We start from the raw sequence: 13,374 nt of genomic DNA, 5'->3' as shown, positions 1-13,374 counted from the left end.
AACCAGAGATCAATGTCAATACCAGGTTCTGGGGATCTGACAGCCCTATTTGTTCAGAAAATTTATGAAGTTCAGTTTCCATGACAAACACAGCCAAGACCTAGACAATTACTCCCTCATCTGAAATGGGGGGGGGGTGATAATCCACTGGAGAACAAGATGGCTCTGAATTATAATTGTGAATTATCAACTAAGTAAATCATGTTTAATACATAGACAACCATGGATCAAGGTTCATTTTTCATAGTGAGACATCATGCTGAGTGAAAAATGAAAAGGACATGGAACAATCACCAACCATTAATCTCAAGGGGCTTGGCAATGGAAAAAGTTAATCTCACTGCTGATATGAGGAGCCCATTAAGAAAATGCCACACATTTGGGTCATGTCCACTCAAGCAAACATCCTGCAAGCCCCTCGAATTGCATAAAAACATACATTACCAGTGAGATTCCATTAACAGACAGCTGTCTATCTCTCCCCATCTAACCCTCAAAGTCCACAAACCACTTACTTGATGTTGTAACAGACCCTTGCTTTATTGATCTTAATGAGCCTCAAAGAGAAATTCAGTATTTGCTGACTGCCCACTACACACCAGGCTGAACTTCACAGGGAAGGTAAAGGCAAGGCCATTCTCCAGCCTCCAGCATGGTCATCCAGAGAAGTCACACACACAAACCCAGGGCACCTTCCTGGCCCCTCCTCTCTTATACTCTCCTTCCCAGAACCACCTAGGCTAACCTGAGTACCTCCCCTGTGGTCTGTTGTGGTCATGGTCACTTTTTCCTATCATCCCAGGCCAGCTCCCTTGTAGAACCATTTGGGAGGCGGGCTCTTCTGCGATGGCCAACTGAGCCAGCCCGGTGATTAGAGAGCTCTATCTTTTCAGGAAGGAGCAACTTCAGTTAAAGGTTTCTAAGATAAGACTTTCAGTTTTGCTATTTCAGACATATTACAAGGCAAGATGTTACTGAAAAACATGCACCTGCTTGGATATTATTAGACCTCAAGCAAAGAAATTAGTTTAAACGAGAAACTGGATTGACTGGCCTCTTCACCTCTACTCTCTTCAGAGCTGCTTCCATTGAAAATAGCCCGACTTCCTGACAGAATGTCTCAGATGAAGGCAGAGCCTCTACCACAATCTGTCTTCACACTGCCACTAAATGGGGTAGGAAGGAAGCCACGACTCTTGTGGGTGGACATGGATCATCATCTGAGAATTTTCCAGAAGCTTTCAAGCAAGCCTACCAGATTGACCTTCTCCAGACCTCTGGAAGACTCATGGCACCCCTACTCGGTTCCCTCCTTGAGTTCAAGTGGGGAAACTGGACTGATGGATCCATTCATTCCCCTCCCTCTCCCTCTCCCTCCCTCCCTCCCTCCCTCCCTCCCTCCCTCCCTCCCTCCCTCCCTCCCTCCCTCCCTCCCTCCCTCTCTCTCTCTCTCTCTCTCTCTCATGACCTAAGCACCACAGGAGCAGCTTTTGACAGGAGCAGGAAGATCGTGTCCAAAGTTCCTTCCACCACTCAAACATGACCTTGGATGGGTAACCAGGCCTCTCTGCCCCCAATGTTGTGTTTTTTTTGTTTGTTTGTTTTTTTGGTTTTTCAAGGTAGGGTCTCACTCTAGCCCAGGCTGACCTGGAATTCACTATGTAGTCTCAGGGTGGCCTCGAAGTCACGGTGATCCTCCTACCTCTGCCTCCCGAGTGCTGGGATTAAAGGCGTGCACCAGCACGACCGGCTCCCAAATTTCTTATCTATTTTTCTAGAGGGTAAGAGTTCCAACTTGGATGGGAAGAATCATGCCTGACAGGAAGTGGGGGTGGCATATGCCTGAACCCCACTCTCCAAGGCTCTATCTAATATGTTCCCACTGTTAATGAGGGACAGACATTGTATTCCTTATGGAAAAGAAAATTACAGCATGTGCTGGAGAGATGGTTTAGTAGCTAAGATGCTTACTGGCAAAGGACCTAGGTTTGATTCTCCAGTATCCATGTAAGCCAGCTGCACAAGGTGGCGCATATAGCTGGAGTCTGCAGAGGCTACAGGCCCTGGCACGCCTATTCTATCTACCTACCTCCTTCCCTATCTCTTTCACAAATAAAACGAAATAAAAAGTTTTAAATCAATAAATAAACTAAAAATTTAAAAATTACAACTTGTTTGACTAGATGGCCAAGATACCACATATGGTAGTTTGATTCAGGTGTCCCCCATAAACTTAATTGTTGTGGAAGCTAGGTTCCCCAACTGGCGACAATTGGAAATTAAAGCCTCCTGGATGTGGTGTATTGTTGGGGGTGGTCTTATGGTGTTATATCCAGCTCCCCCTTGCCAGTGTTTGGCACACTCTCCTGTTGCTATTGTCCACTTTATGTTGGCCAGGGGGTGATGTCCACCCTCTGCTCATACCATCATTTCCTCTGCCGTCATGGAGCTTCCCCTCGAGCCTGTAAGCCAAAATAAACCTCTTTTTCCCACAAGGTGCTCTTGGTTGGGTGATTTCTACCAGAAATGCAAACCTGACTGCAACACCATGGTACAGTCTAATACACCTGGATCCAGTGCCCCGGGGAGGCTGTCCATTTATTCATATATGATATCAGAGCACAAAATACTCCTAGAATTTTTTTAAACAAGCTTCTGGCAAGTTTTATTAAAGAAAATTTTTACATGGTTTACTTTTCCCCTGTCTGCTCTGGCATGCTTCTAATATCAGAATCACCTGGATCAATGAGAGACAGTGTGCATACTATAGTATTTACCACATGCTGTGCCCAATTCAATATTACTGCCACCGTAGTGATGGACATCAGTTCTGGCCAACATAGCCTAATATTCTATTTCAGATTTCCTCAAAGCTGGGCAGTGATTGGCAAGTTCCAATTTTGGAAATCTGCCCTGTCTCATCACCTACAGAGTCTGCTTGTGCCCCTGCATGTACTTTCCATTTTCCACAACAAGTCGGAGCCTGGACTCCAGGGACATTTTCATCTTCTTTGAGGCCATCTTCCTAAGGGCAGGACGGGTCCCAACCAAAAGCAGTAGCCAAAATGGCCAAAGAGCAAAGAAAAAAAAAAAAAAGCTATAATTTTTTTTTTTTTCTTGGAAAGTCCCTTCAAAGAATACACTTTTGAATTCCCTACGTGGTAGAAGGTCCTGCTGATTTAAGAATGGATTTCATTTCAATAAACAAGTAAAGAATCTAATCCAAAGTGTCCTCAATAAACATTGCGTTCAAACTAAGTAATAGAGCTGTGGTCAAAATTGAAACATGACTCATGTAAAAGTAGTACAAGACGACTGGAAGGAACTGGAATAAGTTATGTAAGGATCACTGGTTTAAGAGTAAACATATGAGGCTGGAGAGATGGCACAGTGGTTAAGGCATTTGCCTAAAAAGTCTAACAACCTAGGTTCGATTCTCCAGTAGTCATGTAAAGCCAGATGCACAAAGTGGCACATGCATATAGTTTGTTAGCAGAGGCCCTGGTGTGTCTGTCTGGCTGTCTATCTGCTTGCAAATTAATAAATAAATAAATAAATAAGTAAATAAAATATTTAAAAAAATAAAGTGCCGGGCATGGTGGCGCACACCTTTAATTCCAGCACTTGGGAGGCAGAGGCAAAAGGATCACCGAGAGTTCGAGGCAACCCTGAGACTCCATAGTGAATTCCAGGTCGGCCTGGGCTAGAGTGAGACCCTACCTTGGAAAAAAAAAAAAAAGTGGGGCTGGAGAGATGACTTAGCATTAAGGTGCTTGCCTGCAAAGCCAAAGGATCCAGGTTCGATTCCCCAGTACCCACATAAAGTCAGATGCACAAGGTGATACATGAGCCTGGAGTTCATTTGCAGTGGCTAGAAGACCTGGTATGCCCATTCTCTCTCTCCCTCTCTATCTATCTGCCTCTCTCTATCTGTCTCTCTCTCTCTCTTTCAAATAAATAATTTTAAAAATAAACATGTTTTTAATATTTTTATTTATTTATTTGCAAGCAGAGAGAGAGGAGAGAGACAGAGGGGTAGGGAATGGACATCCAGGGCCTCCAGCTGCTGCAAACAAACTCCAGATGTATACACTACTTTGTGCATCTGACTTTACATGGGTACTGGGGAATTGAATCCTGGCTGTAAGGCTGTGCCTTAACTGCTGAGTCCCAATATATGCTTTTTAAAAGCTTTCTTTTTTAGTTATTTGTTTTTTTGTTTTAAAGTTATGTGATGATGAAGTAGATAAGTTATTAAATAATATAACTAGAAAGTTATAAATGGCATAACCAAAAAGTTAAAAAAAAAAAAAAAAAACTGATTCGTATAACATGTAAATTGACCAAGGAGGAGTAATAATTTTGAAAGTGACACATGGTTATAAACAAGTTCAGGTATGTTTGTGAGAAAATAAGTCAAAGCAAAAAAAAAGACAAAAAACCTAAGGTGTTACTTTACTGTCAGTGCTACTATGATCTTCCCAGGAAGCACAGCGATAGGGACAGGCCACATGTTTTACGGACAGCAGTCTCCACCAGGGTAACCAATACATTAGCACTTGATTTATGAACAGTCTTGGGGCAAAACTTGAAAAGGCCTCCTAAGCCACCATGCAAAAAAATCTTTGCAGGAAGCAGGCTATCCTTGAAACCAAAGCTTTAGGGTTACCCTGAGGTATTTCAGGGTGCTCCTGAATGCCACATCTGCTCTGATGATCTGAGGGCTGGAGAGATTGCTTAGTGGCTAAGGCACTTGCCTGCAAAGCCAAAAGAGCCAGGTTCAATTCTCTAGTACCCACATACACCACATGCACATGGGGCGCATGCATCTGGAGTTTGTTTGCAGTGGCTAGAGGCTGTGGCACATCCATTCTCTATCTCCTTTCTCTCTCTGCTTGCAAATAGATAAATAAAATTTAAAAAAAAAAGAAAGAAAGATAATCTGAAACCACTGCATACCAAAGATGGCTGCAAAGGAGCTGTTTAATAAACCATAACAAAGCATTTTTTACATAGCTCCTAGGTACATGGGGTGTCAAAGACACTATACAGTTAATACCTGAAAATATAAACAAAACATTTTCACCCACCTTAAAATCCACATTGCTTATTTTAAAAATGGCTATCACAAAACCAATTTAAGCTTAGTTTTGTGTCTCTGGAAACAGCACCACTGCTTGAGGGTTCAGAGTAAATCAGTACAGATTCTGCAATTTCAGTTCTTAGAACTCATTCCCTGCAAATAATTTAAGTTCAATATTTAAAAATACAAAAGTTAGTTTAGCAACAACACGGTTCATCAAATTGTTCCCAGTGGTGAAAATAATTAAAACAGCCTCAGGGTTGGAGAGATGGCTTAGTGGTTAAGGCGTTTGCCTGCAAAGCCAAAGGACCCCAGTTCAATTCCCCAGGAACTACATAAGTCAGATGCTCAAAGGGGTGCTTGTACCTGGAGTTCACTTGCAGTGGCTGGAGACCCTGGCATGCCCATTCTCTTCCTTCCTCTTTCTCCCTTCCTTTCAGTCTCTTTCTCTCAAATAAATAAATAAATAAATAAATAAAACATATTTTTTAAAAAATTAGAGCCGGCATGGTGATACATGTCTTTAATTAATCCCAGCACTCGGGAGGCAGAGGTAGGAGGATCACCATGAGTTCAAGGCCACCCTGAGACTACATAGTGAATTCCAGGTCAGCCTGGACTACAGTGAAACCCTATCTCGGGGTTGGAGGTGGAAGGAGGCTGGAGAGATAGCTTAGCAGTTAAGGTACTTGCCTGCGAAACCTAAGGACCCAGGTTTGACTCCCCATATCCCACATAAACCAGATGCACAAGGTGGCACGTGTGTTTGAAGTTTGTTTATAGTAGCTGAAGGACCTGAAGTGCCCATTCTCTCTTTCTGTATCTGCCTCTTTCTCTCTCTCCCTCAAATAAATAATCAAATATTTAAAAAACAAAAAAAAATAATTAAAAATAAATAAATAACAGCTTCAGGGCAAGGCATGGTGGCACATGACTTTAATTTCAGCACTTGGGAGGCAGAGGTAGGAGAATCATCATGAGTTCAAAGCCACCCTGAGATTACATAGTGAATTCCAGGTTGGACTGAGCTAGAGTGCGACTGTACCTCAAAAAGCCAAAAACAAAAAACAAAAAAGGCCTCACTATCTAAATGGTTGAGTAGTCAAACTGAGATATGTCCATTCAGAGAAGTACTATGCAGGCACAAAGAAAGACAGAAAGATCTCCATGTTTCAGTGTGGGGAAGAAAAGTATGACCTGTATCAGCAGGAAGAATGTCTAGGAGGATATACATCAAGATGTTAGGAGATTACCCACCAAAGAAAGTCAAACCAAAACCAGGAAGAGCTACCTTACTCACTTGTCGGTGTCCTCAGCTACACTGGGGGGAGCATGGGAGGTGGCCCAGAGGCTTTTGGGAAAATGGTCTGGCAGTTTCTAAAAAGGTCAGACTAGAGTTAGCATAGGACCCAGCAATTCCACTCCAAGAATGAAAATATCCACTCAAAGTACAAATAACCCAAATGTCCAATTACTGATGGCTAGACAAAATGTGATGTACCCACATACGGGATGTTCTTCTGCAATTAAGAAGGGAAGGGGCACTGCTGACACGTTCTACATGGGTGAGCCTTGAGAAGAACATGCTAGATTAAGGACGGTAGTTCTGATACCACACACTGTATGAGCCCATTCATGTGCAATGCCTAGAAGAAGACAGCCTTGAACTCACAGCAATCCTCCTACCTCAGTCCCCCAAGTGCTAGGATTAAAGGTGTGCATGCACTACCATACCTGTTGTTTCTTTTTTTAAGGTATGGTCTCACTGTGGTCCAGGCTGACCTGGAATTCATATGTAGTCTCAGGCTGGCCTCAAACTCACAGTGATCCTTCTACCTCTGCTGGGATTAAAGGCATGCACTGCCACGCCTGGCCAGGTTCATACTTAAAAAATTTTTTTAAACATTTGAGAGAAAGAAAGAAAAGGCAGAGAGAGAAAATGGGCATTCCAAGGCCTCCTGTCACTGCAACCACATTCCAGATGCATGCCACACTTTGTTCATCTGGCTTTACGTGGGTACTGGGGAACTGAACCCAGGCTGTCAGGCCTTGCGAGCAAGTGCCCTTAATGGCTAAGCCATCTCTCCAGCCCTCAAAAGACTTTTAGAAATTTCTTCTTGTTATCATACAGAAAGCAGCATACACACAAAAACTGTGAAGAAAGGCAATATGCCTTTCCTTTGAATAATGAAAAATGGAAAAAAAAACACGCATGACCAGCCAGGGCAATTGCTAGGCAACCAGACGCTTAGCCTCTGCCTGTGGCTGGACACAAAAACTCAAATACTTTTTTGCAGGAATGATGGTTAAATTTTTTTTTAAACAAGGGTTGTTTGTTTGTTTGTTGTTTTTTGTTAAGTTCTACTTTTCCCAGTCTATATCTGGTCTGCAACACTCTTCTTTGTAGCTCTGCAACATGTTGCTCTGAGGTAGATGAGTCTGAAACCAAATATGGGACAGTGTACAGACAAAGATAGGAAGCCATTCTAAGCTTCTGGGAAGTACATCCCACCAGCATATGCATTATTCACAGAGTATGATTCACTCTTCCTATTTTTTAAGCCAGCAACACACTCTAATCGTATTGCTAGGCTACAGACACCCAAGTTATTTGAAGATGATACCAACTGAATCCATTAATTGACAGCTTAGGCATTTCTCCCCTGTGTCATTTCTTTGAGGGAAACATTTGATCATTATAAGATATGCAAAATACTGGATTTAAAAATTACTTTTGGGGGCTGGAGAGATGGCTTAGCGGTTAAGCGCTTGCCTGTGAAGCCTAAGGACCCCGGTTTGAGGCTCGGTTCCCCAGGACCCACGTTTGCCAGATGCACAAGAGGGCGCACGCATATGGAGTTCGCTTGCAGTGGTTGGAAACCCTGGCGCGCACGTTCTCAATATCTCTCTCTCTCTCTGTCTCTTTCTCTGTCTGTCACTCTCAAATAAATAAATAAATAAATGAACAAAAAAAACCTAAAAAAAATTACTTTTGGGTCTCAAAAGCAAATAGGTTTCTAATGAAAATGAAACAGCTATCTAATGATTCTTCAACATGAAAAATGGGAGACACACTAGAGAAATGGCTTAGTGATTAAGGCACTTGCCTACAAAGCCAAAGGACCCAGGTTCAATTCCCCAGGACCCACATAATCCAGATACACAAGGGGGTGGATGCATCTGGAGTTCATTTACGGGGCTGGAAGCCCTGGTACATCCATACTCACTCTCTCTCTCTCAAATAAATAATTTTTTTTTTTTTTTTTTTTTTGGTTTTCTGAGGTAGGGTCTCACTCTAGCCCCAGCTGCCCTGGAATTCACAATGTAATCTCAGGGTGACCTCGAACTCATGGCAACCCTCCTACCTCTGCCTCCCAAGTACTGGGATTAAAGGTGTGTGCCACCACGCCTAGCTAAATTAAAAAAAAGAAAAAGAAAAAGAAAAAATAAACAAAGAAAAGTTGGCTGGAGGGATGGCTTAGCAGTTAAGGCACTTGCCTGTGAAGCCTAAGGATCCAGGTTTGATTCTCCAGATCCCACGTAAGCCAGATGCACGTGATGGCACATGCATCTGGAGTTCGTTTGCAATGGCTAGAGGCCCTGGCATGCCTATTCTCTCTCTCTCTCTAATAAAGAAAAAAGAAAAATGGGAATCAAAAACCTGAGGTAAACAAATAATTACCTCCCTGACATGAAGGTGAGACTGTTCCATCACACAATGTGAAAATGAAAACAAAAATCTTATATAGCTCACTGGATTTATAATTCAGGAATATGATCCATCATAACATTCCTTTTTTCTTTTCTCTTTTTGTTTTTTTTCCCAGGTAGGGTCTCTCTCTAGCAAAGGCTAAATCTAGAATTCACTCTGTATTCTCAGGCTGGCCTTGAACTCACAGCGATCCTCCTACCTCTGCCTCCCAAGTGCTGAGATTAAAGGTGTGTGCGCTGGGCGTGGTGGCGCACGCCTTTAATCCTAGCACTCGGGAGGCAGAGGTAGGAGTATCGCCGAGAGTTCGAGGCCACCCTGAGACTACAGAGTGAATTCCAGGTCAGCCTGAGCCACAGTGAGACCTTACCTCGAAAAACCAGAAAAAAAAAAAAAAAAAAAAGGTGTGTGCCACCATACCTGGCTTGAAAATTCTTGAGAATAGGTCTCATACACACTTTCCCTGGCATTCTAAAATGCCATCCTTGAGCTACAGAAATGGCTCATTGGTAAAGGCGCTTGCCTGCAAAGCCAAAGGAGCCAGATTCAAGTCCCCAGAACCCATGTCAGCCAGATGCACAAGGAGGCACACACACCTGGACTTCATTTGCCGCAGCTGGAGGTCCTGGTGCACCCATTCTCTTTCTCTGTCTCGCTCTCTCTCAAATAAATAACAGAAAAAGAAAATAATAAAATAAAATGCCATCCTTCCTCAGAAAGCTGAATTAGTGAAATATACATATGCATGCAAGTACAGTTTAATTTCATGATCAATAGTACTGATAATGTAAACTTAATGAATCATTCTCCTCATGGCCACAGTATCAATAGCTCCCTATCTCCCACCAGGGTAATGCATGCAAGTGATAACTATCAAAATGACCAATAAGGACATTTCTGGTTGGACTTATCTCCCAGATGTACAATGTGTTTCTAGACACACATGGTCCTCAGTTCTCAGTGATTTTTTTTTTTCTTAACCCTTTACCAAATCAAAATACTAGCTAAATAAAGGTGGTATGTTTTAGCTGAGCCGAGAAGGTATTTGGCCTCACATGCTTCTGATCATTTTGATTTCTGAATGATTTAGCACCTGTGTAACACTACCCAACACTAGATACCAGACAAGGGTCTAGAAGGAAAGGGAAAAACTCAAGCCAATCATGGCGGTGCACGCCTTTGATCCCAGCACTCGAGAGGCAGAGGTAGGAGGATGGCCGTGAGTTTGAGGTCACCCTGAGACTACATAGTGAATTCCAGGTCAGCCTGGGCTAGAGTGAGACCCTACCTCAAAAAAAAAAAAAAAAAAAAAAAAAAAGAAAGAAAAGAAAAAATGGTCTGGGGGGGGACTCCAAAATGTTAGGAAGTTAGCACTTTTTGTATTTAGCAAGAGCCTCATTCAGGTAATAAGGATCTTGGAACTTAGGCGCACACTTTTGAAAGAAAATCACAGTATCACCACCAATACGGTGGTTAACACTGTCAAAAAAAAAAAAAAAAATTCCCAGCAGAGACATAATATAGCATTTAAAAGGTGATGCCATTCAGTAAAAGGCACTTTGGAGAAAAGATAAAGAGAGCATGCATTTATTATTTGTTATATGCAAGGCACCTTCCTTCAAACATGCCAGCTACTCCCGTTTCACACCTCAAGAAACAGACTCCCTGTAAGGAAAACTGCCCACCCGAGGACACAGCTAGCCAGTGACCAGCGAGAACACAAGTGTGACTTTCCAGCCACTGTGTCTGCACAACATCCCGCTGCTTACTTTAAGTACAGATAGGGCTGCACATTTCACTTACGATTTTCAAATCATAACTCTTACCATGTTTGGAGGTGAAACACATTTACTGGGAAACACTGTGGGCGTAGAATTCTTTTTTTTTCACCTTAAGAGCTGTAAAGCAACTTTTTGATAAGGGTCTGGAGTACCTGGCAAGTTTGGGTTTCTAAATACAATTTGGAAATATTTACATGAACTGAAACTATAGTCTCAACTAAAGCTAAATAGTTATTTTTGGCTCCTTACCCTACCTTACTCAATAAGGAAAACACTAGAATCTGGCAAATGAATAGTAAATTCAAAGATGGGGGTGGGGAGGAAGCCAATTACACCTACGCCCTGAAGATATGAAATGATTGATTATATGTCAAATACTTGTTTTTTCTATTTCTACTCTTATTTGTGAGCAGCTGCTAGGCAGTAATGAGCTAATCCAAGGGAAAATGTTCAAGTTTGAAACCTGTTGAGCCTAGTTGTGAAGTTCCTATTTAATTATAAGAAAAGCTTTTCTAGGTTCTGTCACAAATAAAGTGTATACACATTTTCTTTTAGAAAAAAACTGAATTTGAAAAGGGTGAACTTATTTATTACCCCAATAGTTTCCAAACCTTTGTGACTCCAGAAGCACAGACCATTATTTACCTAAAATATATGAGTTCAAAGAGTTTGCCACAGAGCTAACAATGAGGCTGGCCTGCGGATCCACAATGTCAACCCTCCGCCTGGACACCTGGTACATGATATGCCATATTAAAGGGAACACAGTACCTTCAAAGAGGTCATTAAACAGAACTTGTACAAATATGTCACGCGCACATCCTGAACAAGACTTTTAAAAGAGCACTCACTTCTTCCAACCATAATAATAAGAAAGCCAAATATGATCACAAAATGTCCTCCTTGGCCAAGGTGCCCATATGCGCGGCCTGAATGAAGGTAATGAAGACAATATACACGGGATCCTATCATTGCCCCTGAAAAGATGATGTTTCCCACACGTGAGAAGACAGTTTTTCTGGGTTTTTGTTTGTTTGTTTGTTTTTGACATGGCTCCAACTGTGGCCTCTATTGGGTCTTAAAAGAGCCCAATACCCGCAGCTTACTTGGCTTAGTAAATACATTAGTTCAGACCCTGATCAAACCAGAAGAACTGGCAGCAAAGCCCTTGTGGCTCCACAAATACCAAGAAACCTACAAAGACAGGTAGGCAGAACCGAGTTGGGTAAAATAATAATAATAATGCTAACCCATTCCCAGTTGCATTCGCTTCTCCAAGTTGCATTTTGTGAAAAGTTCAAACAAGCATTGGAAACTCCACTTTATTCCCTTTCCCCGCCCTAGGTCACACACAGGTGTCCTTCCGCGGCCAGCGCAGGCACAGCCGGGGGCGTGGGGGGGAACCACCTGTGCGGGAGGGTCGGGCAGGTGGGCCTCCTCCTACCCAGGGCCTGAGCCTTCTAAGGGGACACCTCCAAGTTGCGTCCGAGCTCCCGGAGCCCTGGGAGACGCTGACCGCGACAGCCACGCTGGCCACGGAGACGCCTCGGCGTGGCCGGCGACGGCGGTGATTCCAAGCCGGGAAGACGCCTGACCGCCCGTCGCCGCTCCCGCCACCGCCAAGCCCCGAACTGAGGTCTCCCTCGCCCCGGACACCGCGCGACCCTCCCCAGGTCACGACCCGGCCTGTCCCCGCGCCGCCGCCGCCGCCGGCGCTACTCACCCCGGAGCCGGGCAGCAGCAGCCGCAGCAGCAGCAGGAAGAGCAGCCGCCGGGCCGGCATGGCTGGGACGCGGTCCTGGCTCCGAGCCCCGCCGGCCGGTTCCGGGGGCGTTGCGGACTGACGACTGGGCGGGGGCGCCGCGACGACAGCACGGCACCGGCGCAGCTTCGGCGGACACAGAGCTGACTAGGCGGCGGCGACACCCCCATTCCCAGACCTATAAGCGCCGGCTGCCGCCGCTTCTTCCGGTCCGGGCGGGGCCTTGGGGCGTGGCCAGCGTCGGGGCGGGGCCTGGGGCGGGGCCTGGGGCGTGGTCGGCGTGGGGGCGGAGTCGGCGCGGGAGCCGCGCGGTGGGCGGGGCTTGCTGGCCGGCTGGCTCCTCCCTGTCCTCGGGCTGCGGCCGCCTCAGCCGTAGAACCGGGCGCGCGGGGGTTCGGGGCTGGTGGGACGCGGTGCTTTTGAATGGAGGGAGCTGTCCAAGGCTGGGGGAGACTAGCAGCCACTTGCGGCCCCGGAGCCCAAACGAAGTACCCGCGGCTTCAGACCGCAGGGACGGCAGCGGCCCCGGTGCCCAGCAGCCCGGGGTCAGCCTCCCCCGACGTGTGTCCTGGAGAGAGCGAAGGGTTTCTGAGGCGGGCGGACATCCCTGCCAACCCGGGCTTCGGCCCCGCTGCAGTCTCTCAAGTTCACGGCCCAAGATCCCTCAGCTGTGCCTCATCCAGCCCGAGGTCCTTTTCCTGCCTGGCCTTGCGCTCAGGAATTACCCCCAAGTCACCACCGCCCAGCAGCCATCCCCTTCGTTTTGAAATAAGCCACGGCCAAGTCATTCACCAAAAATTATGAGAAGGAAATGGTGTGAGCTGCTCTTGTCGTTATGTGTTTACGTGACCTTTGGAGACGTAGCCTCCTGAAAGCTTGACCTCGTGACGCTCCAGATGACATGTGTCACAACTCATGGGAGTGAGTTGGTAGGCTGAGGACTCCAAGGTCTATTTGAGGGCTTGTGGAATATTAAAATTAAGGACCCCTCCACACATACACACACAGGTCTGTGGTCACTGGATCCCAAGTTGCCCTC

At 45.1% G+C, this 13,374-nt stretch overlaps 1 protein-coding gene across 2 annotated transcripts in view; it reads right to left on the bottom strand.

Moving 5' to 3' along the window:
* Ern1 (endoplasmic reticulum to nucleus signaling 1) overlaps positions 1–12,394 on the bottom strand; it is a 110,063-nt gene extending 97,669 nt beyond the window's left edge. For both annotated transcript variants that reach the window (XM_045158552.1, XR_006638915.1), the window contains exon 1: positions 12,297–12,394. In XM_045158552.1, the coding sequence (XP_045014487.1) occupies positions 12,297–12,356 (60 nt within the window). In that variant the 5' untranslated portion in view covers positions 12,357–12,394. The remainder of the gene's footprint in view (positions 1–12,296) is intronic.
* Between the last annotated feature and the right edge of the window lie 980 nt (positions 12,395–13,374).

The sequence above is a fragment of the Jaculus jaculus genome, chromosome 9 (assembly GCF_020740685.1).
Source record: "Jaculus jaculus isolate mJacJac1 chromosome 9, mJacJac1.mat.Y.cur, whole genome shotgun sequence".
Lineage (NCBI taxonomy): Eukaryota > Metazoa > Chordata > Mammalia > Rodentia > Dipodidae > Jaculus > Jaculus jaculus.
This window is presented reverse-complemented; position numbering and strand designations above follow the sequence as displayed.